The sequence below is a fragment of the Nyctereutes procyonoides genome, unplaced genomic scaffold (genome assembly GCF_905146905.1).
Source record: "Nyctereutes procyonoides isolate TBG_1078 unplaced genomic scaffold, NYPRO_anot_genome, whole genome shotgun sequence".
NCBI classification, from domain to species: domain Eukaryota; kingdom Metazoa; phylum Chordata; class Mammalia; order Carnivora; family Canidae; genus Nyctereutes; species Nyctereutes procyonoides.
In genome coordinates this window covers 38788261-38812529 of record NW_026575024.1, presented here as the reverse complement: position 1 = coordinate 38812529, position 24269 = coordinate 38788261, and the positions used below count along the sequence as shown (strand labels likewise).

At 35.8% G+C, this 24269-nt stretch overlaps 1 protein-coding gene across 7 annotated transcripts in view; it reads left to right on the top strand.

Moving 5' to 3' along the window:
- The window catches only part of TASP1 (taspase 1), a 321618-nt gene that overhangs the window by 136644 nt on the left and 160705 nt on the right, over positions 1–24269 (top strand). For all 7 annotated transcript variants that reach the window (XR_008667003.1, XM_055345390.1, XM_055345382.1 and 4 more), the window contains one exon: positions 13078–13188. Coding sequence is in view for 6 of the 7 variants with exons in the window: in XM_055345390.1 (XP_055201365.1) it covers positions 13078–13188 (111 nt within the window). In the remaining variant the exon portion in view is untranslated. The remainder of the gene's footprint in view (positions 1–13077; positions 13189–24269) is intronic.

The window sequence follows — 24269 nt, the reverse complement described above, 5'->3', positions numbered from 1 at the left end:
TATAACTGTTCTTACATATTTTTCTGTACAGTGATTTTGAAATGCTAATGCATATATTAATCACATCCTAGTTTGTAAGAGATGAGATCTCTAGGAACTAATTATAAAATTGGTTTTCTTTTGGCTATGTGTTATTGATCAAAAAAATTGGAAAAGTTTGAGTTGTTTTTGATAGATTACTATAAATATCCTAAGTGTGCTGTTGGGTTATGGATTAGAGAGAACTGAATATTGAGGAAACACTAAATGTTTGTTGGTAAATATAACTGGCTTGACTGGATTAGACATCTTCACTACTTATTCCATCTCTTTGTAAAGATCCTTATGCTTTCTTCTTGTATATAATAGGTTCCAGGTTTGATAACCATGGGGACACTGTGAAGACTGAAATCATGTGTGTTCTATCACTTTTAAGGCAGTCCTCTCTTTAATTTCACAAGACAGGCTTGAAAACCAGAAGTAACCCAACTCCAAAATTGGCAGTAAATCCTCCCAACAGGGAAAAGGTGACGTACTATGTAATAAATTCCTTTGTTGAAAAAGAGATGTTGCAATACTGGAAACTGAAGTACCAAATGTTTCCTTTTAAATTTGGAAAGGCCTTTCCTCATTACTTATCTGTCTCTGTGGACTTCTAACAGGGGATGTGTTGAAAGATTTTTCAGATGCCCACTAGCCACAGTGAGAGTGAATGGCAGCATTTATAAGATGACATAAATACTTCACAATCATCAGTAATCCTTGGAGATGTGTGGTGTGCCAGTGGTACTGAATGTGAGCTTTTGTTGCTGCTGATCCTGTACTCGTGTATACAGGCTGCCTGGGAATGTGGGTTATGTATCTACTGTGAATGCAACTTCACTTTCCCCCTCTGGGGGCTCTTTGTATTAGAACTGAGGTTAGAGTGATTTAGAAGAAATAAAGTCTCAAAGAAGAGCAAGATCTGTGAGATTAGGAGTTATGCTTTAAAATTCTAATCTAATTTTTAGGTCCTGTGGAGGAATTATATCATAATCTTCTACCATTTAAACACTACATTAAAACCCCACATTTGAAAACTACATCAAAAACTTGACACATAAAGTCCTTTTAATTTTCATTTTGTAATAATTTGGCTTGTACTACCACTGCTGCCACTATTAAATTGAGACAAAGATTTAAAGAAGTTAAAAATTCTCTTGAAATATGAAGATATATCTTAAATGACAGTCAAAAGTTGGTAAAGTTTTGTTTCTCTGTGCTTATTGCAAACACTTTTCAGTTTGTTACTTAACTTTTGGAACTAAACCATGATTTGGTAGTATGATTTTTGGGGGCTATTATGTTTGTTTTTGTTGTTGTTATTTGTTTGTTTGTTTAGAGAAGGGGCGGGGGAAAGGGAGAGAAAGAATCTCAAACAGGCTTCATGCCCAGCACAGAACCTGGCTCTGGGTTCTATCTCACAACCCCCAAGATCATGACCTGAGCCAAAATCTAGAGTTAGACACTCAACTGACTGAGCCACTCTGGCACCCCTATGTTTGCATATTTTTAATTCTCTTAGTTTGAAAGCTGCATCTATCACTAGAGCTGAAGTGAAAATCCTAAATGTGTGATGATCAAATGAGTAAGACACCTATAGCACTAGTTCACAGTCTCCCTTACCCCAATTCATGAACTCACATATAGGGAAGTAAGTGAATGGGACCAAATTCCATTATGGGAGACTCCGCCTTGCTCTTTACTGTCTTGTCTTAAGAGAAAGAAGTGTTATGAATGCAGAAGTGTAATATTAAAGTCAGGCAATAAATCTGGTGGGAAAAAAGGAACTATTACACAGAGAAAATAATAAGAATAAATAACAAACAAAAATTATGCTTAGCCCACAATTCCTGGATAACCACAGTTAAAATGTTTTCCACCGGACTGAGAAAGACTTTTTTTCACATTACTTGTTTTGATAATGAAACATTTACTTAGGGAGTCATTTTGCTTCTATGTGAAGGCTCAGCTTGCTTTGAAGCAGTAGCCTTCAGAATGGCAAATCAAAGTCTAAACTTTTTAACTGTATTCTAGGCTCTCAGTGATGATCGTCAGGCTAGCTGAGAATCACTTTGTCATAACAGAAGAAAAATACAGAAACTAGGTTGAGGAGAGACAAGAAAATGATAAAAATAGTTTTCCTTAAGCAGATTATTACCCTCATTGTAGTATTTATTAAGTGCTTACTGAGGGTCTAACCCCAGGTTAAATGTTTTATGTTTCACTCTGTCCTCACAAGAGCTCCATGAGGTAGTTGCTACGTGCATTTCTCATTTTACAGCTGAAGAAACTGAGGCTTAAATGAAGAGTTCCAAAGTCACTCAGCTAGATTTAAAAACAAGTCTGGTTGTAGAATAGAAAATACTAACTCCTCGGGCACCCGGGAGGCTCAGTAGGTTAAGTGTCTGACTCTTGGGCTCAGGTCCTAATCTCAGGGTGCTGAGATCAAGCCCCTTTTAAGGGTCTGCATTCAGTGAGGAGTCTGTTTAAGACTCTCCTCTCCCTCTGCCTCTCCGCCCCCAAGAAAAGTGCTCTTAAATATGTAAGACTATTTTTTCAGGCATCATAAAGGATTTGTTTTAATCCAAATGACATTTATTCAAATAAATTAAAAAGAAATTTGGTTGGTTGGTAGCAAATATATCATGGATTTTCCAGAATAACTCAGTGAAAATGAATATACTCAGACCAAATGACCTTTTTCATGTATTGCTTGCTGCTAATGATATCTAATAAATATACCTACTTGAACTTATCAGAAATTATATTTAACTCAATGCAGTTTTGAGTTGTAGGAAGTATCTAGAAGTTGTCTTCTTTCAGTGTAAAGTTTTCTGAGCCATATTCTATCTCAGCAAATAGCTCAAAAGAATGCATTTGGCCCAAATGTCCATTGGTAGATGAATGGATAAACAAAATGTTTATATGCAAAACAATAGAATATTATTTAGACTTAAAAAAGAAGGAAATTCTGAAACATGCATGCTACAATATGTAACAAGCCCTGAGGACATTATATTAAGTGAAATAAGTCAGTCACTAAAGGACAGAGTGTATGTTTTTACTTATATGAGATACCTAGAGTAGTCAAATTTGTAGAGATGGAAGATAGAATGGTGGTTTCCAGGGTTGGAGGGAGAAAGGAAGTGGGGAGTTGTTGAAAGGGTACAGAGTTTCAGTTTGGGAAGATGAAAAAGTTCTGGAGGTAGATGGTGGTTGATGGTCTTACAGCACTGTGAATGCTACTGAATTATACACTTAAAAAATAAATGGTAAATTTTATGTTCATATATATTATACCAAAAGAAAAAATGAAGAAAAGAATACATTTGGACTTTAAAAAGAACTTAATTACAGTGGCTTAAACAGGTAGTTTTTTGTTTTATTTCCTTCTAGATCTCATGTAACAGGAAACCTGGAAGGAGCCTGGGGCTGATCGGGCTACCCAACAATGTTGCCTGGTACCTGGTCTGTCCTTTGTCTTCTACATTCCTCATTGGATATGCCTTCCTGTTCATATATGTTATCCCATGGTCACAGAATGGCTGCTGTGTAGGTGCAGGCATGGAAAGTTAGATTTAGTCAGACGACAGGGACATTTAATATATTGCTCCCTGACTATTTCTGATGCTTCTCCATATTTCACAGCCCAATTGTTGTTGCCTGAGACCATGTGACTATTTCTGGTCACTGGATTGGAATGGAGATGATATGTGTGACTTCCAGGCCTGCGATGGCCCTCTTTTTCTAGAAGGGGTATGGTCCAGGAGACTTTTCAGCCTAGGTTTGTTCCTGAGTGACTGTGTGGAGCACATTATCTGGTGACCCAAGTGCAACCTATAACAATAATGAGAATTATATTTCTTATATGTTAAGTCTCTAGGGTTTGGGGGTTATTTGTTTTTGTGGCCTTGTGTAGTACCTTTGACTAATACTCCAGGGCAGGCTTCTGTCAGACAAGTTCGATGAAGTGTGGGAAACATGGAGGCTGTCAGGAGTAAGAGAATGGATATAAGTTGATGAAGCATTGGAATTTTAGTTGGATAAGGAAGGTGGTGAGGTCCCAAGAGAAGTGCAGGATAGTTTAAAAGCAACAGAGTTAATGGATGGCAGTTTTTGGTGAGATGGAGGGAATGTTGTAACCGAAGTGCTCAAGAAGTGAGCTGGAAAGATGAGAGGGGTGGGATGGTTGCAGCTGAGACTGTAGAGGAGCTAATATTGATAATAACATAGTCATGGTACTGAATGTATGAGATAGTGTGAATAACCTCAAGAGAGGATATCAGGGAATCTAGATATCAAGGTATTAGGAGAATCATCTAGGTCAATATTAAAATCAGCAGGAATTATGACAAGAAGTGGTGTTGGGATGAGTAGATGTAACCTGGGAGCTAAAATCTCAAAGGAATGAATTTGTTTATATGTCTGAACAGTTTGTATTCACTCTCACTCTAGAATGGTAGTTTAACTAATTCTGAGTTGATAAGTTATTTTTTGTTTAGTGCCTTAGCATCTTTAAGATACTTGTCTTCTGGCCTTTTTGTTGGCTGGGAACTTATCAGTTAAATTTTAAAATTTCTTTGTAGATGATTCCTCTTTCCTTTATGATTAATTTTTAGATGTCTTTGGTCCAGAGCTTGTGGTATACCTAAGGATGGGTTTGTTTTTACTCATCTTTTTTGGAACTCTGTATGCATCTTTAGTTTAAGAATTTCCTTGTAACTTAAATTCTGGAAACTCTTATTCATTATCTCTTCAAATATTAGTACTCCCTCACTCCATTTTTTCCCCTCTGTTTCAGAATGCCTATTAATCTATTGGATATTCTCATTTTATACTTCAGGCTTCTTAACTCCTTAATTTCCTTCTCTTTATCATTCTAGGTTACTTTTTAGGTTTTTTTTCCCATTGGTATACCATTTATTTCTCTCTCTTGCATTCAGTTTTAAACCATTTTCTTTTAATTTGAAAAGTTTTATTTCATTCCTTGAAAAATCTGCATACCTCTCCCTGGTGCCTGCCCCCAGATTATTCTGTTTTTAAAATTTATGATCTCTCTTCCTTTTAATCTTTGTACTGCAAATTGTTCTATTATAGAGATAGTCAAATTATGACCTGTGGGCCAATTCTGGCCCATGGCCTATATTTGTACAGCCCATCAGCTAAGAATAATTTTTAAATTTTTAAAGAGTTGTTGTAAAAATAAAACAATATATGTCAGAGATCATATGTAGATTATAAAACCTAAAATATTTAGTTATTCTTTTTTTAACAAAATGTCCATTTTTTGTTCTATTATCACTTCTTGGTTTGATAATCCTCCTATTTTTACATCTGCTCATTTCATCTTATAAGTATGTGCACACATATGTGTATGCATATGTGATTTATAATTTTTTATTGTGAATTCATCCTCAGTATAGGTTTTGAAAGGTTAAGGATCCCCACAAGAGAGGAAATGTATTTTAATTCTCATGATAGGAAATGTAATTCTCACAAGAGAATGTTTGATATTTTTTAAGTCTTTGAGTATGGGGCATATTGGAGTCTCAGTAACAGGAAGCATACTGGGAAGGAATGAACTGAGACTGGGCTCAGGTTTGGGATTAGTGGGAGATAACTGAGCCATAGAGAGTGGCTCATAGTGGGCTATGGGAATGACCAGGGCTCTTTCTGAATATAGGGTTCTCATCTAAATTCCCAAAGTTGATCTGTAAGATACACAATGAGGGCACAGGCATCTGGATTGGCTAGGGTGATTGTTGACTAAATACTTAGTAGCAAAGTAGGGATCCACCACCACTAGGGAGATCTGACATTATGCAATAGTGCCCTGCTAACTGCTATGCACTCTGGGACTGGCACCAAGTGGGTGCTCAGTAACAATCTGGTGAGTGAATGGTTGGGGGAAGAAATGAAAATCAAGTCCACGTTTTGGGGACTGGTAAATACCAGGCAGGTATCTGTTGCCAACCTTTGCCCTAGACTACTAACAAGATAGGAAGAACCTGGAGAGACACCTCTGGTAGTTGTTCTGTAGATTCCCTTGGATTTTACATAATAAGTTATGTCATCTGAAAGCAGTTTTGCTTCTTTATTTCTGATCGTTATGCTTTTTATTTCTTTTTCTTGCCTATTGCCCTGGCTTGAATTTCCAGAATATTGTTGAATAGGACTGATAAAAGTAGGCATCATTACCTTGTTTCTGATATAGGGAGAAACAATTCAGTTTTTAACCATTAAGTGTGATGTTAGCTATAGGTTTTTTTGCAAAAGCTCTTTATTTATGGAAATAGATAACTGAATTTAGAGACTTGTTCAGATTCAAGTGTAAATTTTTTAGTGTGGGGCAAGACTACACAGGTGTAATTATATCAAAGAACATTTAATGTCTGTGTCCTTTTGTGGTATTAGGAGCTATTGATGATTGCTGCTATATCAGTTATCATTTTATAGGTTACAAATGATTTTATTCTAATTCTGTTTAATTCTTCTTTATTGATTAGTTAGGATACTTCTATGGAGAAAATTGTCCTTTATAAAACTATTTGGTTACCATGGTGTACAGTTCTTACTGGAAGGACAGAGAAATGCTAGATTGTTAATTTTTACTTACCAGTTTTTGGAATATGAATTGGTTCTATAGCATCTTTTAAAGGTAACAAATGCTTTTTAGAATGGAAGTTATGAATTCACTATGTGTTTCAATCCATGCAATTTTCACTCTTACTGATGCTAAATAAGTAAGTTCTTTTAAACTTAATATTTAAATATTAAATATTTATTAATATTAAATATTTTTAATATTAAATATTAAATGACATACTTCATTTTATTGTGCTTTACTTTATTGTGGTTCACAGATATTACTATTTTTTTAAAACAAATTGAAGGATTATAGCAACCCTGTGTTGAGCAAGTTTGTTGGCACCATTTTTCCAACAGTGTTTGCTCACTTTGTGTCTGTGTCACATGTTGGTAATTCTCACAATATTTCAAACTTTTTCATTATTATTATATTTGTTATGGTGATCTCTGGTCAGTTATTATGACTTACTGAAAGCTCAGATGATGGTTAGCATTTTTTAGCAATAAAGTTTTTTTTTTTTTTAACATCTTATTTTTCATGAGAGACACAGAGAGAGGCAGAGACACAGGCAGAAGCAGGCTCCATGCAAGGAGCCCAGTGCGGGACTCGATCCTGGGAATCTGGGATTACGCCCTAAGCCAAAGCTGACACTCAACTGCTGAGCCACACAGGTGTCCCTAAAGTGTTTTTTAAATTAAAGTTTGTACATTGTTCTTTTTAGACATAATGTTATTGCATACTTAATAAACTAGAGGATAGTGTAAACATAACTTTCGTAAACGTAACTTTCATATGCACTAGGAAACCAAAACATTTATTTGACTCACTTTATTGCAGTGGTCTAGAACTGAACCTGCAATATCTCTGAGGTATGCCCATATCACTTTTCTTCTATGTTTGTTGTTAGGTCTTCATTCTATGTATAATTTATGTTTTCTGTTAAGATTTGAGAATATGAATACACACTTGCCTGAATAAGGACAGAAGGAGGATACAACGAAAGGCTTATTTCTTCATATTCATGTATAAAGAATGGAACTGTTTGCCTTTGAATCACACTTCAGCTATCTGGCAGCATATTCTAAGAAACCTTGGAATTTTGTGGGTAAAACCACATAAGTCAAACTTTTCTTTGATTGGAACCTGCAGGAGAACAAGCTTTTGATGTCAACGCTCTTATGTTAGAGGTGATATATGTCCGAATAGAAGTCATAATTTTAAAAGTTTCTTGGTGAAAAATCAATCATTGGAAAACCCTGTATATTCTTGTGTAACAACGGAGGAAAGTCTCTCTGACCACATATTGTGTACTTTTGATGTAATGTTAACTTCATGTGGTTTAGCTGTTTGACTTGAGGCATGTGTACATAACCTTTTGAACACCCATTTAGCTTATAATATGCCAATTTCCTAACAATTATTATTGTTCCAAAGTATAACATTTCACTCTTCAACATCAAATATGTACACAAAAGGGAATTGAAATTTACGGAGTTTCATGAACTTAGCACAGTGTCTTAACATATTAAGTGTCAAAAATGGTTTCTTTTCTATTAGCTTTATTGCTATTTTCTCCCTGATTATAAAAATAATATTGCAAAACTTTTACAAAATAGGGAACACCACAGTCCTGCTCAGAAAGTTATATATTAAATTGCATTTCTAGATCTTCCTCTAAGTGTAGGTGCATATAAAATGATATTCAGATCTGGAAGGATATTTACATTTACATTTTACCAAAAAATTCAGGGAAATTACTTCTAGCAAAATATCAAGTGATTTTTTTAAAAAAAACTTTCACACTTTTTGAATGGTTTGTGTTTCTTGGCAATAAGTATATATTGTATGTGTATTCATAATATGCACATATCTGTGTATGCATTTGTGTGTGTATATATTGGGAGGGATAAAGGGAAGGAGAGAATGAGAATGAGAGGTATTACATATGAAGGGAACATTACTGATATGAAAGGAATAGCAATGGTTTAACAATTATAGATAACATTTTTTAGGGTGATTGTTGTTGGTGCCAATGCTTGTCATAGTATATGCCAGTTAAATAGAGAATTGTGTATTATATCAGTTTGTATTGCTTTATGATTCACAAATTTAAAAATTTGTAGACATTTTTAAAAAGAAGTTCTTTCATATGATAATCTTAGCTCATATTTCTGATTGCTACAAACCTTTACCAGTGGTGTGTGTGTGTGTGTATGTGTGTGTGTATGTATGTGTGTGTACACGCTCGCGCGTGCAAATTAATAACATGAGAAAACGTTGCTTTGTCCCTGGACCTTTGGGGGAATCTGAGTGGATGGTAGAGATGCTCCTTCTTTTGCTGTGAATTTTTTGAGTATAGAATTGAGTCATACTTCTCCTTTATTCTCAGTAGGTGCTCAGATCCTTTGATACCCTTTGCCTATTATGTGAATAAATGTAGAACTTGATTTTCTAATAAACTAATGGAATACCTTTAGCACGAATTTTTTTTTAAGGTGAGCTTTTAATTTTTTTTTCTCAACAGGAACATTTTTTACTTGAAACATACTTCAGGGATCCCTGGGTGGCGCAGCGGTTTGGCGCCTGCCTTTGGCCCGGGGCGCGATCCTGGAGACCCGGGATCGAATCCCACGTCGGGCTCCCGGTGCATGGAGCCTGCTGCTCTCTCTGCCTGTGTCTCCGCCTCTCTCTCTCTCTCTCTCTCTCTCTCTGTGACTATCATAAATAAATAAAAAAAAAATTAAAAAAAAAAAGAAACATACTTCAGAATATGTGGTTCTAAAAGATATGTATATAACTTTCCATCTAAGAAAAACAGAATATACATTTTCTTCAAGTATACACAGAAGAATCCCCTAGTTAAGTCACGTAAAAAGAGGCATAACAAATATTACAAATATAAGAAGACTGAAATCATACCAACTATATTTTCCATCCACAATGGTACAAAACTAAAGATCAACAATAACACAAAGATGAAAAATCCACGATGTAAATATTAAATATTTAATATATAAATATTAAAAAAACATGCTACTGCACAAGCAGTAGGCCAAGTAGGAAATCAAATGGAAATCAAAATATTTCTCAAAACAAAAGAAAAAGAAAACACAATATTTCAAAACCTATGGAATGCAGCAAAAGCAGATGTTAGAGTGAAATTTATGCTATAAATGCTTGTATTAAGAAAAAGTTCAAATAAACAACATTACACCACAAGGAACTAGAAAAAAAAGCTTAGCTGAAATTTAGTAAAGGATAGAAATAACAAAGAAAAGTCAGAAATTTTAAATAAAATTGAGACCAGAATAAACAATAACAATACAAACAATACAATATTATTGAAAATAATGACCCATTTTTCCAAAAAAGTAAACAAAATTGGCAATGCTTTAACTATGTTAACTAAGAAGAAAAAGACTCAAAAACCAAAATGAGAAAAAGAAAACAATACAACAGATAATCAGAAAATTACATAATGTGATAATAGATTACTATAAACAAGTATATACTGACAAATAATTAACTTAGAAAAAACTTCAGATAATTCCTAACAATGCACAGATTATTAAGATTCAATCATGAGTCTTGAATGCAAGAAGTAGGAAATCTTAGGTCAGTAATGAGAATGAAAGTTGAATTAGTAATCAAAAATCTTCTAGCACAGACAAGCCCAAGACCACATGGTTTCATTAGTGAATCCTACCAAACATTAAACTAAATTAATAAAAATCTTTATCAAAACCTTATAAATAATGGAATAGAGGGAACACATTCAGAATCAGTCCATGAGACCAATGCTACTCTGTTGCCAAAGGAGGATAAAAACAGTACAAGAACAGGAGTACCTGGGTAGCTTATTCAGTTGAGCGTCCGACTCTTGATTTTGGCTCACATCATGACCTCAGGGTTGTGCCAGGTGCCCCACTCAGCCAGGAATCTGCTTAAGATTCTCTCTCTTTGTCTCCCTCTGCCATTCCCCCTGTTTGCATTAGCTCTCTCTCTCTAAATAAAATCTATAAAAAAAATTACAAGAACAAAAAAAGTCTAGTTTGTCCACTATATATTGCTACTCTGGCCTTCTTTTAACATCCATTTGCATAATAAATATTTTGCTACCTCCTCACTTTCAATCTGCAGGTGTCTTTAGGTCCAAAATGAGTCACTTATAGACAGCATATAGATGGGTCTTGTTTTTTCACTTATTCTGACACCCTGTGGCTCTTGATTGGAGCCTTTAGTCATTTACATGTGAAATAATTGATATATATGTATTTATTGCCATTTTATTACTTTGTTATTATTTCCGGAGATTTTCTCTGATCCTTTCTTGTCTTTGTCACTTTTGGTTTCTCTTTGGCACTCAAAAAAGTCTCCTTTAATATTTCTTGCAGGGCTAGGGTATTGGTCTTGAACTCTGTTGCGTTTTGTTTGTCTGGGACTGTTTCTCCTTTTATTTTGAATGAATGCCTTGCTGTGTGCACTGTGCTGTATTATTTTGGCAGCTCTGTCCTTCAGGCCACTCATCTGCAGAGGTTCTTTTAACTTGTTGTGGGCAATGTTTGGTTACTGACCTAAATGTGGTAAGTTTTAACTAGGTGGGCTCTGGTCTACTTGTAAAATGACCCTGACACCAACTCCACCAGAAGTTGGCCCTATAGAACCAGGAGGTATGGTCTGGGCAGGGGTTTCTGCTGGTCTTCTGGGTGAGGGACCCATCCCACTGGAACTGAAGCAAGCTTGACTGATAAGGGCAGTGCCAAGAGCACAGGGGTTTTGAACTTGGTGTAAGCAAGTTAGGCAGCCAGTGCCCATGTTGAGCTGCTTCCCTCAAGATTTTATTTTATTTTTGGGGCACCTGGGTGGCTCAGTGGTTGCGTGTCTTCGTTTGGCTCAGGGCATGATCCTGGGGTCAAGTCCTGCATTGGGCTCCTTGTGGGGAGCCTGCTTCTCCCTCTGCCTATGTCTCTGCCTCTCTCTGTGTATTTCTCATGAATGAATGAATAAAATCTTTAAAAAAAAAAAAGCCGTATTCTTTAAGAGACAGGAAGCAGGTCTTATGTATTATCTACTGTTCTCATTTGTGTAAGAGGAAATTTATATTTTAATTAATATAACTGATTTTATGTAGAATAAGCATTTCCAGTAGCACTTAGTATTTTTTTTTTTTTTAAGATTTACTGATTTATTTGAGAGAGAGAAGAGAGATAGTGTGTGAGCACATGTGTGTGGTTGGGGAGGGCAGAGGGAGAGAATATTCAAGCAGACTTCCCCCGGGGGGCTCTATCTCATGACCCATGAGATCATGACCTGAGTTGAAACCCAGAGTGGAATGCTTAACTGACTGACCCACTCAGGTGCCCCATTACTTAGTATTTTTTTTGAAAGATTTACTCCTCCAATGGTTATCAAAGTAGCTTTTTAATATTTTTTATATCTAAGAAAAAAGTAAGTCTCTTTTTTCAGAAATCTTTTATTTGAACTTATCAACCTATAAATTGAATTTCCTTTGTCTCTACTTTTGCAGGAAGTTTCTACTTTATTTATTTAAATATATATTTTTAAAAGATTTTATTTATTTGAGAGAGGGTCCACAAAAGAACACAAGCAGGGGAAGGGGCAGAAGACTAGGGAAAAGCAGGTTCTCCGCTGAGCAGGGAGCCCAATGCCAGGTCCATCCCAAGACCTTGGGATCATGACTTGAAACGAAGGTAGATGCTTAACCGACTAAGTCACCCAGGTGACCCCAGTTTCTACTTTTAACAGATAGAAACTGTAATGGAATTTTAGGCAGTGCTTTCCATTGCCATTATACATACTCTTTCTTAGTGTGTCTGAATGGTCCCAAGTTCACTCCATGGATTTAAAATGCATTCTTTTTTTAGAATTACAGAGTAGTTCTGTAGGCTATGTAAGTTACTATTATAAGGTGAGAAAGCTGCTATTTGATTAAGTCCACTTTGCAGCCGTTGATATGTGGCGGACATTTTAGTGAAAAGTAGTTAGATGGAGATCTAGATTGCCCTGGGCTGTTTAGATTTCTCCCATGCTCCCAGGTGTGTGGGATGGTGAGGCAAAATTGGAGACTAGGACAATTGTATGTAAACAAATAAATTATAAAACAGAATTTCTGTAGTTACCCAACAGTGAAAATGAGACAAAGCCCTAGGAGATTCCTAGGCAGAGAATCTGAATTTCTGTATTATGTAAATCATTCCTATGAAAAAGGGGTTTTCTTTTATATTTCTGTTTCCTTTTGATATTAGACAGTTATTTATTTCTTTACATTCTACTGAGTTTTCTAACTAAAATTCTAGATTGCTCATAGAAGTCATTTCATCCATCACTGAATTATTCTCCAAAACTATTTCTTAAGTGACATATGAAGATGTTTTAATGTTAATATGATAAGAAGGATGTTTAGAACTGCTTTTCCTCAATAGTTCTTGGTCTTCTTTTATTTCTAGGATGTGGGGAGCATCTTGTACGTACCATATTGGCTAGAGAATGTTCACATGCTTTACAAGCTGAAGATGCTCACCAGGCACTGTTGGAGACTATGCAAAACAAGTTTATCAGTAAGTATGACTTTAAAAATAATGTTCTTCTAAATATAGATTGATCACTGAACTGTAAATCAGTCAGATACTATATTTGTGCAACAAGGCCTAGCTCCAGGGCCTAGCATAGACTTCGACCTTCAGTTATATTGATTATGAAAAGAATTACAGGAGATACCCACAGATGCTTGAAATTTGCCATATAACTAATCTAATGTCCAAGCTGAGACATTATCTAGGATTAGAGTGATATAGCATAAAATTTTACTAAAACACAATTCAAGGGATAACATCCTTTAAAAGTTTTTTTTCTAATACATTTTGATTCATCTTTTAGTCCGTGATATATTAATGAATCCAGTGCTGTTATGTATAGTCGTATATAAGGTTGAGTTGAAATCCTGCCTGGGCTCCGTTTGCCAAACTGTGTAACCAGATGTGAGGCTTCATCAGTTTGGAGGAAGGGGTGCCTTTTTCTAATCTGTAGAAAGATTTTGTATAGCCTAGCAATGGCCCTATCCACAACTGTTACATAGGGTTAAAACTCTCTGACTTAGTTGATTTTCCCGTCATGTAACATTGAGCTTACCACTATGTGAAAGCTAGTGAAGTTATATAAGACATATAAAGTATAGTTAAAAATGAGTTAGAGTAATAGCCATGAATAAATTAGAGAAGGGTATTACAGGGTTAACCTGGGAAGTGGTATCTCTAGTTGGAGAATTAAGGCAGGGTATATGAAGATGCTAATTATTTGATAAGGATAACACAGACAAAAGTGTAGCAAGAAATCGTTCCCCAAAGAACTCATGAATAGGCGCTCTTAGAACTGGTCCCAGAAGACTTTGGAATAAGTGGGAAAAGAGGGAGAAGAGAGGAGCATGAACACAGACATGACAGTAGGATGTAGTATCATGTTGGCCAGACACCTACATGACTTTTACCTGGCAGGAAGTATTCCAGATGTGCAGTGGGTCTGGTGAGGCCAGGTCACAGAAAGCCTTAAAATCTCAGCATAGGAGTTCATATTTGATCTGATAGAAAGGAGAGAACCCTTATGTGTTTCTAAGTTGACAAACAAATTGGTATTTGAGGGGAGGGTTTATAAAGTAGATCTGAGGCTGTCCAAGACCATCTCTATAGGAAAGAGACATGAGGGGCTGGGAATGGTCCACGGGATAGAGACAAAATGAAGAAGTGGAAATATTCATAGACTCAGATTTTGAGACTAGGTGGATGTAGCTCTCTGGGTCCAGTCAGGAGACAGAAACTATACATTGGGTTAATTAGGGGAAGTTTAACACAAAAAATTGTTAACTGTGTTGAAAGAGTAACTGTAAGATATAAAGAAACTGTAGGTAGTACTCTAGAGGTGAGAGAGTGTCCCAGTAAGGACATACTTGGAAGGGGTACAGATCTTGATGAAGGAGGTTTGGTTTGGCCACCAGGTAGCAGAAAAGTTCATTGGTTTCACCAGACTGGGATGGGTCTGGAGTCTCTGTGCAAACAATAGGCTATTCTTGAGTTTTGAGTACAGATAGGGAACAGATGATTAGTATCTACTGGCCAAGTGTATAGTGGGAGATTGGCACTAGTGGGAGCAGAAGACATAGAGGACTTCAGAGCCCACAGGCCACAGAGAGTTTATAGAACGACTTACTTACTTGGTGTTTGACCCTCTGGGCCATAGGGGCTACATGCAGACTGTGTGGGGCCTTGCCAAGGGGGTCCTGTGCAGCTGAAGGGGGCCTACTGCTAGGCCCAAACCTAGGCTTCAAAGTCACAGAAGGACTGTGTTGGCCTGTGTCTGGGGCATACTTCACCAGATGTCCATACCCATACTGTCTGTCCTTCCCAGCCCATGCTGGAAATTGCAGGAAAGGTGCCTTTTGTAACTGTTTATCTTCAACTCAGTTTTTTTTTTTAATTTTTATTTATTTATGATAGAGAGAGAGAGAGAGAGAGAGAGAGGCGCAGAGACATAGGCAGAGGGAGAAGCAGGCTCCATGCACCGGGAGCCCGATGTGGGATTCGATCCTGGGTCTCCAGGATCGCGCCCCGGGCCAAAGGCAGGCGCCAAACCGCTGCGCCACCCAGGGATCCCTTTAACTCAGTTTAATGCCTGACTCCTTGCCTTCATTCTGCTAGTTCCTTCCATGTAAGCCTAGTCTCTCTTTATACATGGCATTGTATATTTGTTTGCCACTTTCCCTCTCTGCTGGGTGGCATGGGGTTTCAAGGGAGCTTCTTTGTCATTGTGGGAGGGACCATCTCACTCATGGTCATCCTCCTCCTGCTGTTGACTTCTGCTCAGATGAGATTTGACTTCCATCTCCTTTATGGGTTATTGGCTTCTATTATTGTTGAATTCACTATGGTGACCGTGGTCTTGTAACATCTGGTTTCCTTAGTATGCATAGCATCCACTGACAGTAGATGCTAGTGGTAGAATCAGATGGTCTGAAACTTCTGGAATAATCAGTGAGAACATCAAGTATTCATGGCCCAAGTATATCAGGCTAGTTTTTCTACTTTACTCCTGCAGCATCTTATTGGTCTGAGTGTGGCATGGAAATGGGGAACTTCCCTACCTGGCTTTCTGTGTCTTGAGGCCTCATCTATTCTTGGATTTTGAAGATTTAGCTAGGGCTTTTTTTTTTTTTTTTTTTTTTTTTGGTCTCCTCTTTTTCCTCCACCTTCAGCAGCTTGGAAAGAGGGACAGAAATCTATACTAGTGATCAATTCTTTTCTTCTGGTTTTCCCACCGATGTCCACATGTCTAGTCACAGCCTAGCCCCAGTTCTACCTAGGATACTGGTGGGAAGCTCTAAACTACTTATTCTGCCAAAATTTAGGATTTACCTACTTAAAACACCTTTCATCCAAAAGCTGCCTCTACTTCAAATTTATGAAAGTCCACTTAGAAGCTCAAAGTATAAAACTTATATCAACTAGGTATGCACACATATAACTGAGGGGATCAATGGAAAGTTCTGGGGGTGTGGATAAAACTATTTCATTGTTAAAGCCTTTAATAAGTATCATACCCTATTATAAAAGATTTTTAGGGCAAAGAGAGAAGGAAAAACAGATGGTGGGCAAAAAAGAATTGGATATATCTGAAGGAAGAACAGAGTGAATAACTGTAGGACAAGAATTCAGTAAGAAGAGATTTTGTATAGGTGCTTTCTTACAGGTAGTTAAACTGAGGTTATGAAGACATAAGTAATGGTATTAGCTATATTCATGCTAGCAAGAATTGCCTGATAGCAAAATGTGAGCTGAGGAATGAGTTAGGAACAGGTCTTTGAAGTTTGCCTCTTATGATTTTTTGGAAAAAGATTAATTACATTCGTGTTACTATATCCTCAAATATATCAGAATCAAACTTAAGTATTATTTTGTTTGTTTTAGCAATTACTGATGTTGAATTTTGTTTTTTTTAGGGAAACCAAATTCTTGGCCTTAATACCATATATAATTTATATAATTTGGTATTAGTTGTCCAACTATATTAGATGCGTTCTCAGAACAATAGTGAGAAAGAATACTAAGAGGTGAAAACTAGATGTTCAGGAGAAGTTAACTTCCTGGAAACCTGTGGTAGGTGTAGAATTATGGTGCATGGCAACTTTCTGAAGCACTTTACTGAATCTAAAACCACAGATTCACCAGCTAGTTCTACCTTTCCAGATTTGGAATTCCTAAAGTCCACTCTGCTCTCTACTGTTGTCTGTGCTCTCCTTCTTGATAGCTCTTTGAAGGTATTCAGAGTTAGACTGCCACTGTATTTTTTGCCACTGGATCCCATAACCTAATGCATTTGAGCTGTATTTTTAAAATTCCAGGTTCACAGAAAGAAGTAAGAAACTTCAGAGCTCATCTGATTGACTCTGTTTATTTAATAGTTGAAGAAACTTAGTTTCCAAGTTTAATGACTTGCCCAATGTCACCTAGTCAGTGTGTATTCTTTCTACAGGATCACATTGCCTTTTTTTTTTTTTTTTAAGTAAAATGAATAAAAAAATACAAGGGGAGAATATCCTGGGGTTAGCAGAGTTGGGTTGCACTCTGGACTCTGTGTCTGACTCACTGGATGTAGCAAGCTACTTACATTGTTTTCTGTTTCCTTTTTCCTTTTTCCTTTTTCCTTTTTCCTTTTTCCTTTTTCCTTTTTCCTTTTTCCTTTTTCCTTTTTCCTTTTTCCTTTTTTCCTTTTTTCCTTTTTCCTTTTTCCTTTCCTTTCCTTTCCTTTCCTTTCCTTTCCTTTCCTTTCCTTTCCTTTCCTTTCCTTTCCTTTCCTTTCCTTTCCTTTCCTTTCCTTCTTTCCTCTTTACTTTCCCCTTTACTTTACTTTCCTTATTTGAAAGAGAGAGTTTCTAAATTCCTTCACCATACTAAGTTCTTTGACTTTCTACTGCACCCAACCTGAAAATGTGAAATTCTTTTTATTAATCAGGTGATTTGGAAAATGAAAATTTTCTGGAACCACTTGGGAATTTTCAGGAACCACAGGTGATATTTATAAAGTAGTTAGAAGAAATAAATTGAATTTACCAGAGTCCTGAACAAGGAGCAAGAAGGTTGAATTCTTTCCTCTTTTAACAGTGAAGAAATTAGTTGTTTGTTTTAGGACAAATCTCTTTGTTCTCAGTTTCCTCATGTGTAAAATGAGGGGCCAGAAAGTCCCCTCTAGTTCTAAAATTCTCTTTGATCCTTGGTTTGTTCACAGGCCAATCTAAACTATTTGTGTAAAAGTATAGTTGTAAATCAAATTGCTCCTTAATTGAAACTATAAATTAAATTGTTAATGGTGGATCTCAAGTTCCTATTTGAAGTAATTTGGTTAAAATCATTCTGTCAATGACTGAGACAAGCTAGCAATGACTTTCTTGGTTTTATGGAAAGACACTACTATATTTTTCCTTTCTTGCTTCCTTTGTTTTTTTCTTTTAAGAAAGCATCTGCATAGATAATATATCTAGAGATTCTCACTGCAGTGTATACATAGAAAAATTTTACATAGTAACCAAGACAGATACCCCCCCCTCCATTTACTCTAAGTCCTGTTGCTTTTGCCAGAAAGAACTGCTGCCTACAATTTGGTGTAGGTCTTTATAATCTATTCTGTTTGTCTGTGTATCCCCCACCCCCACTCTCCTTCTTTCATCATTTTAAACAATTATAAAGAAGAGATTTCTAATATATTGTTTTGCAGCATACTTTTCACTTAATGTATCTTGATTTTTTTTTTTTTAAAGATTTTATTTGTCCATGAGAGAGAGAGAGAGAGATTGAGAGCACAAGCAGGAGGAGGGGCAGAGGGAGAGGGAAAAGCAGGCTTCCCACTGAGCAGGAAGCCCAGTGCAGGGCTTAATCCTAGGACCCCGGGAACACAATCTGAGCCAAAGGCAGATGTTTAACCCGCTGAGCCACCCAGACACCCCTTATCTTGATGCTTTTAATATATCAGTATACATAGATTTATAGCTGAATATTTTGTGGTTCCATAATTTATCTGTTTCCCTACTGAGAGAGATTCATGTCGTCTATAATTTTTGTCTGTATCATTTTCCCGTGTAGGAATGCCTATTTCTCTATACTCTGAGCATTTTACAGGATGCCATTTTCTCTCCTTTTGTAGCATATCAATGTTTTTTGTTTGTTTGTTTTGTTTTGTTTTACTTTTTCTGGTGGTTGCCCTACAGTTTGTGATATACATTTGCAACTAATCTAGGTCCACTTTCAAATAATACCATACTACTTGATGGGTGGTGCAAGTACCTCAAATAACAAAAAACTCCTAATTCCTCCCTTATATCCCTATACCATTGCTTTCATTCATTTCACGCTTTCATAATCATATAAACACACACACACACACACATACACTAACATACATTATTGCTATTATTATTTCGAACAAATTATTGTCTGTTGGATCACTTATAAATAAGAAAAATAAAAGTTTATTTACCCTACCCTTATTCCTTCTTTAATGTTCTTCCTTTCTTTATGTAGAGCCATGTTTCTGGCTTATCAATTTCCTTCTCTTTGAAGTGTTTCTTTTAATATTTCTTGCAAGGCAGATCTACTGGCAACAAATTCCCAAATGTTTGTCAGAGAAAGTCTTTATTCCTCCTTTTGAAAGATAATTTTGCAGTCCACACATTCAAGTAATAGAGTTTTTTGTGTGTTTTTGTTTTTTCTTTTGACATTTGAACTATTTTGCATCACTCTCTTCTTTGTTCCATGATTTCTGAGAAGTCAGATGTAATATTTATCTTTGTTCTTCTATGGGTAAGGTGTTTCTTCCCTGTGGCTTCTTTCAAGATTTTTATCTTTTTCTTTGATTTTCTATACTTTTTTTTTTTAAGATTTTATTTATTTATTCATGAGAGACACACAGAGAGAGGCAGAGACACAGGCAGAGGGAGAAGCAGGCTCCACTTAGGGAGCCTGACGTGGGACTCGATCCCGGGTCTCCAGGATCACGCCCCGGGCCGAAGGCAGGTGCTAAGCCGCCGAGCCACCCAGGCATCCCCGATTTTCTATACTTTGAATATGATTTGCCTGGATATAGTTTTTTTTTTTGGCATTTATCTTGCCTATTCTCTGAGCTCCCTGGATGTGTAATTTTGGTGTCTAATGTTAATTTGGAGAAACTCTCAGTTGTTTCAAATATTTCTTCTGTTCCTTTCTCTCCTCTTCTTTTGGTGTTCCCCTTTTGTTTAGGTTACATCGTTTGTTGTTGTTCTATAGTTCTTGAATATTCTGTTCTGCTTCTCTTTTCAGTCTTTTTCTTGTTGCTTTTCCAGTTTTAGATGTTTCTATTTGCATATCCTTAGTGTTTTTGATCACTAGCATTTCTTTTGTATTCTTTCTTAGACATTCCATCTCTGTACTTACATTATCCTTTGTTCTTGCATGTTGTCTACTTTTTCATTAGAGCCCTTAGTTTATTAATCATAGTTCTTTTAAATTCCTTGTCTGATAATTCCATCATTCTTGTCATATCTGAATCTAGTTTGATGCTTCTTCTGGCTCTTCAAACTTTGTTTTTGGCATTATAGTAAGCTTTGTAATTTTTTCTTGATAATTGGACATGATGAATTGTGGGAAATCGGCCTTTACTAATATGGTGATGAGAGGTAGGGGGAAGAGAATATTCTGTATTCCTATAATTACGTCCCATTAATTTAGTGAGCCTGTGTCTCTGGTCTGTGATTTCTCAGGTGCCTCTTAGTTTTTCACCTCTGCTCTCTTCTTTCACGTAGAAGGTCAGAACTGGTTGGAGTTGAGTATTTTACATTGAGTTTAGGCTCTGATAAAATGCCACAGACTTGGCTCTGGTAAAATAGTTTCTCTTGAGGGCAAGCTTTGTTTATAAGAATGGAATGCTCTCTTATATTTAAAAATGGTTTCTTCCTCCTCCTCCTAGAAGCATGGAAGAATTTTTCTCCAGTTTTCATTACTGTGAAAACCTAGTAGGGCTCCAGGTGTTAAAACTCACAAAGTGTCATCCCATTCCTAGCCCCCAGCCCCCTGACCAGAGTTTTTAACTCACAGACTGTCTACACCGAGACTCTAGCAGTTCTTCAGTTACAGTTCTGGTTTTTCTACCCCATCACTAATTCTGTGGAGGGTTCTGTTCATACTTTTGTGCTCTGATAAGTTGTGATTCTCTGTATCTGTCTCCAGTTTTGGGTTGCTTTGTGCCCTCAGTTTTCTAATGAATCTAAGAAGAGTTGTTGATTTTTTAGTTTGTTCAGCTTTTTACTTGTTGTTAGGATACAGTAACAACTTCCAAGCTCCTTACATGCTAGATTGGAAACTGGAATTCTCCTTCACATTCTAATGGTTATTATCAATGTTAAAAAAATATCCAAAATAATGAATTAGAAAAATGGTTTCCAGTTTTAAGTCCTCTTTTCTTGATGAGTGAGGCTGGGCAACTTTTTACATGTAACTTGGCCTTTTGTATTAATTCATGAATTACCTGCTCATAGCTCTTGACCATTTTTGTATTGTTTGGGTGATTTTTTTAAATTGACATTTAACTTTTTTAATAGTAAAATTACCTAAAATGAAAGATTTAAAAATGGTGTGGCAATAACCATTTCGACAGAATTTTAAAATAATCCATCTTTTTTTTTGAGTCATGATGTGTTTGATATCTCTGACCTTCTGCAGCAATGAGGGATTTTTTAAAAAACTAATTTTATACTTATGATTAAATAATTTGTTTTTATGTATTTTTCTAGTCAGTGACTTGTTATTTCCTACTTTTTTGGTAGTTTGAAACAAACTCTGAAATTATCTTAAATGCAGGGCTTTTTAAAAATCTATTTTTGATAAATGAGACTTTAATGTGATAAAATGAATAAAGTTGAAAGACATTATGAAGATTGAACTGTTTTTGTTTCCACTTGCATTACCAATATGCCAAGATCCAGAGCTTTGGTTTGACTTAATATAGGAAGCATGAAAGAGAATAACCAATTCATGCATTTTTTAAAAAACCACTGTTTGTGTAACATACAAAACCCATAAAAATGGGTACTGTAAAAATAGTGCCTTAATAATACTTCATGCTAACCAGCTGATTATAGACTGAATGCTTAGTTAAGTAGGGAAAAGAAATAAATAGATTTCCTTTTTAGTTGTGCTTTTTAAATGAGTACACACACATTTAAAAGCTCTTACAATGATTCAGATGTGACTTTTCCTATTCACGGTTAGTTTTGAATGAACTTAGTTTCATGAATTATTCTTTTTTTCCATGCAAACTGTGGCTGTACGTGTGGTATGTGACCTTCAGGGTGGCATTATAGCTTCTTGCCCAGTTCTCAACAAGTAATGTCACAGTACATTTTTTAGTTGGTTCAACGCACTACTAAGTATAATAGTTGATAAAATGTTATCTGTAAAAATTAAATTTCTTCTTCTCTTTGATTTTCTAAGTTATTTGTATTATCAACCTATACTCTGTGTGGACATCATTGAGAAATTCTATGTGGTATAAAGTATTATGATTAAAAAAGTGGATTTTGCTCTGTGTTCTTTAATTTCTTCGGGGAATATTCTTATACTTTATTAACATATTGTGAAATGCAGAATGCCGTCAACAATTGAGGTTGAAGGGAGTCCCCTCTTGTGTTTTTTCTGCCAAATTGAGAGGTTGTATTAAATAAAGGTTTTCTTTTAATGAGAAAATCTTAACTAAAACCTTGATAACTCATGAGCATTAGCTTCCATAGGAAGGGCAAAAGTAAGCTGTCATTATACATTTTAACTTTTTTCTGGGATCAGTAAAGTATCATCAATTTCTTTATAATTTAGAAAACTTTAAAATAATTTTGAAAACTTCAAGAAAAACTTCACCAGTGCAGTTTTGCATTTTTGTAAGACTTTTGTCTATATTCCTTGCAGACATTTTTCTTTTTCAAACACTAAAATCTTCTTCCTTCATAGCTGCCTGGAGCTTGAGGGAGACCCTTAAGATAATTTACTCTTTATCCATTAAAAAAATCAAACATGTTTCTGCTTCATTATCATAAAAAATGTGATACTTAGTCTGTTTTACTCACATGTATAAATCACAGATTAGGAAAACAATAAATTAGGCAACTGTCAAAGCATTATTCATTGATAGTTCTTGGGCCCTATGCATTTATACTTTCAGAATTTTAAACATTTTTTTTATTTAATAAATATTCATTGAAATCCATTATATACTTTGTTGGCTACTACTAGAGGTTCACAGATGAAGAAAACAAAACAGCTTTTCTGTCAAGGAACTTGTAAAGAAAAAAGGCAAATGCATCATAAATAAAATGTAAGATGGAATAAGTACCACACTAAAGTTTAGAAAATATAGGCATGCCTGTTTCCGGTAATTGTGAATGGAGATCTTGGAACCTTCTGATTACAAATAATCCAACAGTGCAGGACAAAATACTAACTGCAAAAATCACACTTTCAAGTGAATAGAACAAAACTTTCATTTAAGGTAGTCCTAGATATGTGTAACTTCCAGGGCTTAAGAGAAGAAAATGAAAATCTTTTGTGAAGGAATGCTCTTTCAAGTCAGATTTCAAAATAGCCCTCAAATGTGAATCCATATTTGTACAACCTTAAATTGAAATAAAATACTTTACATAAAGGAGAGTAACCATGAGGGAGAGTACATATGTCAATAGAAACTTTAACCAGCTTGTCAAAGACCTTACATATTAGAATCACGAGATAGAAAATATGAAATAAATATGTTGCATTCATTTTTTAAAGTTTTTTATTTTGATTCCTATTAACATACAGTGTTATATCAGTTTCAGGTATACAACATAGTGATTCAACATTTCCATACAACACATGGTGCTCATCACAAGTGCACTCCTTAATCCCTCCCACCCTCATCCTCCCTGGTAACCATCCGTTTGTTCTTTGTAATTAAGAGTCCATTTTGATTTGTCTCTCTCTTTGCTCGTTTGTTTTGTTCCTTAAATTCCACACATGAATGAAATCATATAGTATTTGTCTTTCTTTGAATAACTTATTTTGCTAAGCATTATACTCTCCAGTTCCATCCATGTCATTGCAAATGGAATGATTTCATTTTTTTGTGTGACTGAATGATATTCCATTATGTATATGTGTCATATCTTTTTTATCCATTCATCAGTCAATGGGTACTGGATCTGCTTCCATAATTTGGCTGTTGTAAATAATACTACAATAAACAATGAGGTACTTGTAGCTCCTTGAATTTTTATTTTTGTATTCTTTGGGAAAATACTCAGTAGTAAAATTGCCAGATCATAGGGTAGTTCTATGTTTAACTTCGTGAGGAACCTCCATAGTGTTTTCCACAGCGACTGCACCAGTTTGCATTCCCACCAACAGTGTTCTTATTTCTCCACATCCTTGCCAATACCTGTCGTTTCTTGTGTTGTTGATTTTTAGCTATTTTGACAGGTGAGAGATGGTATCTCCTTTTAATTTTTTAAAAAAAGATTTTATTTATTTATTCATGAAAGACACAGATACAGAGAGAGGCAGAGACACAGGTAAAGGGAGAAGCAGGCTCCATGCAGGGA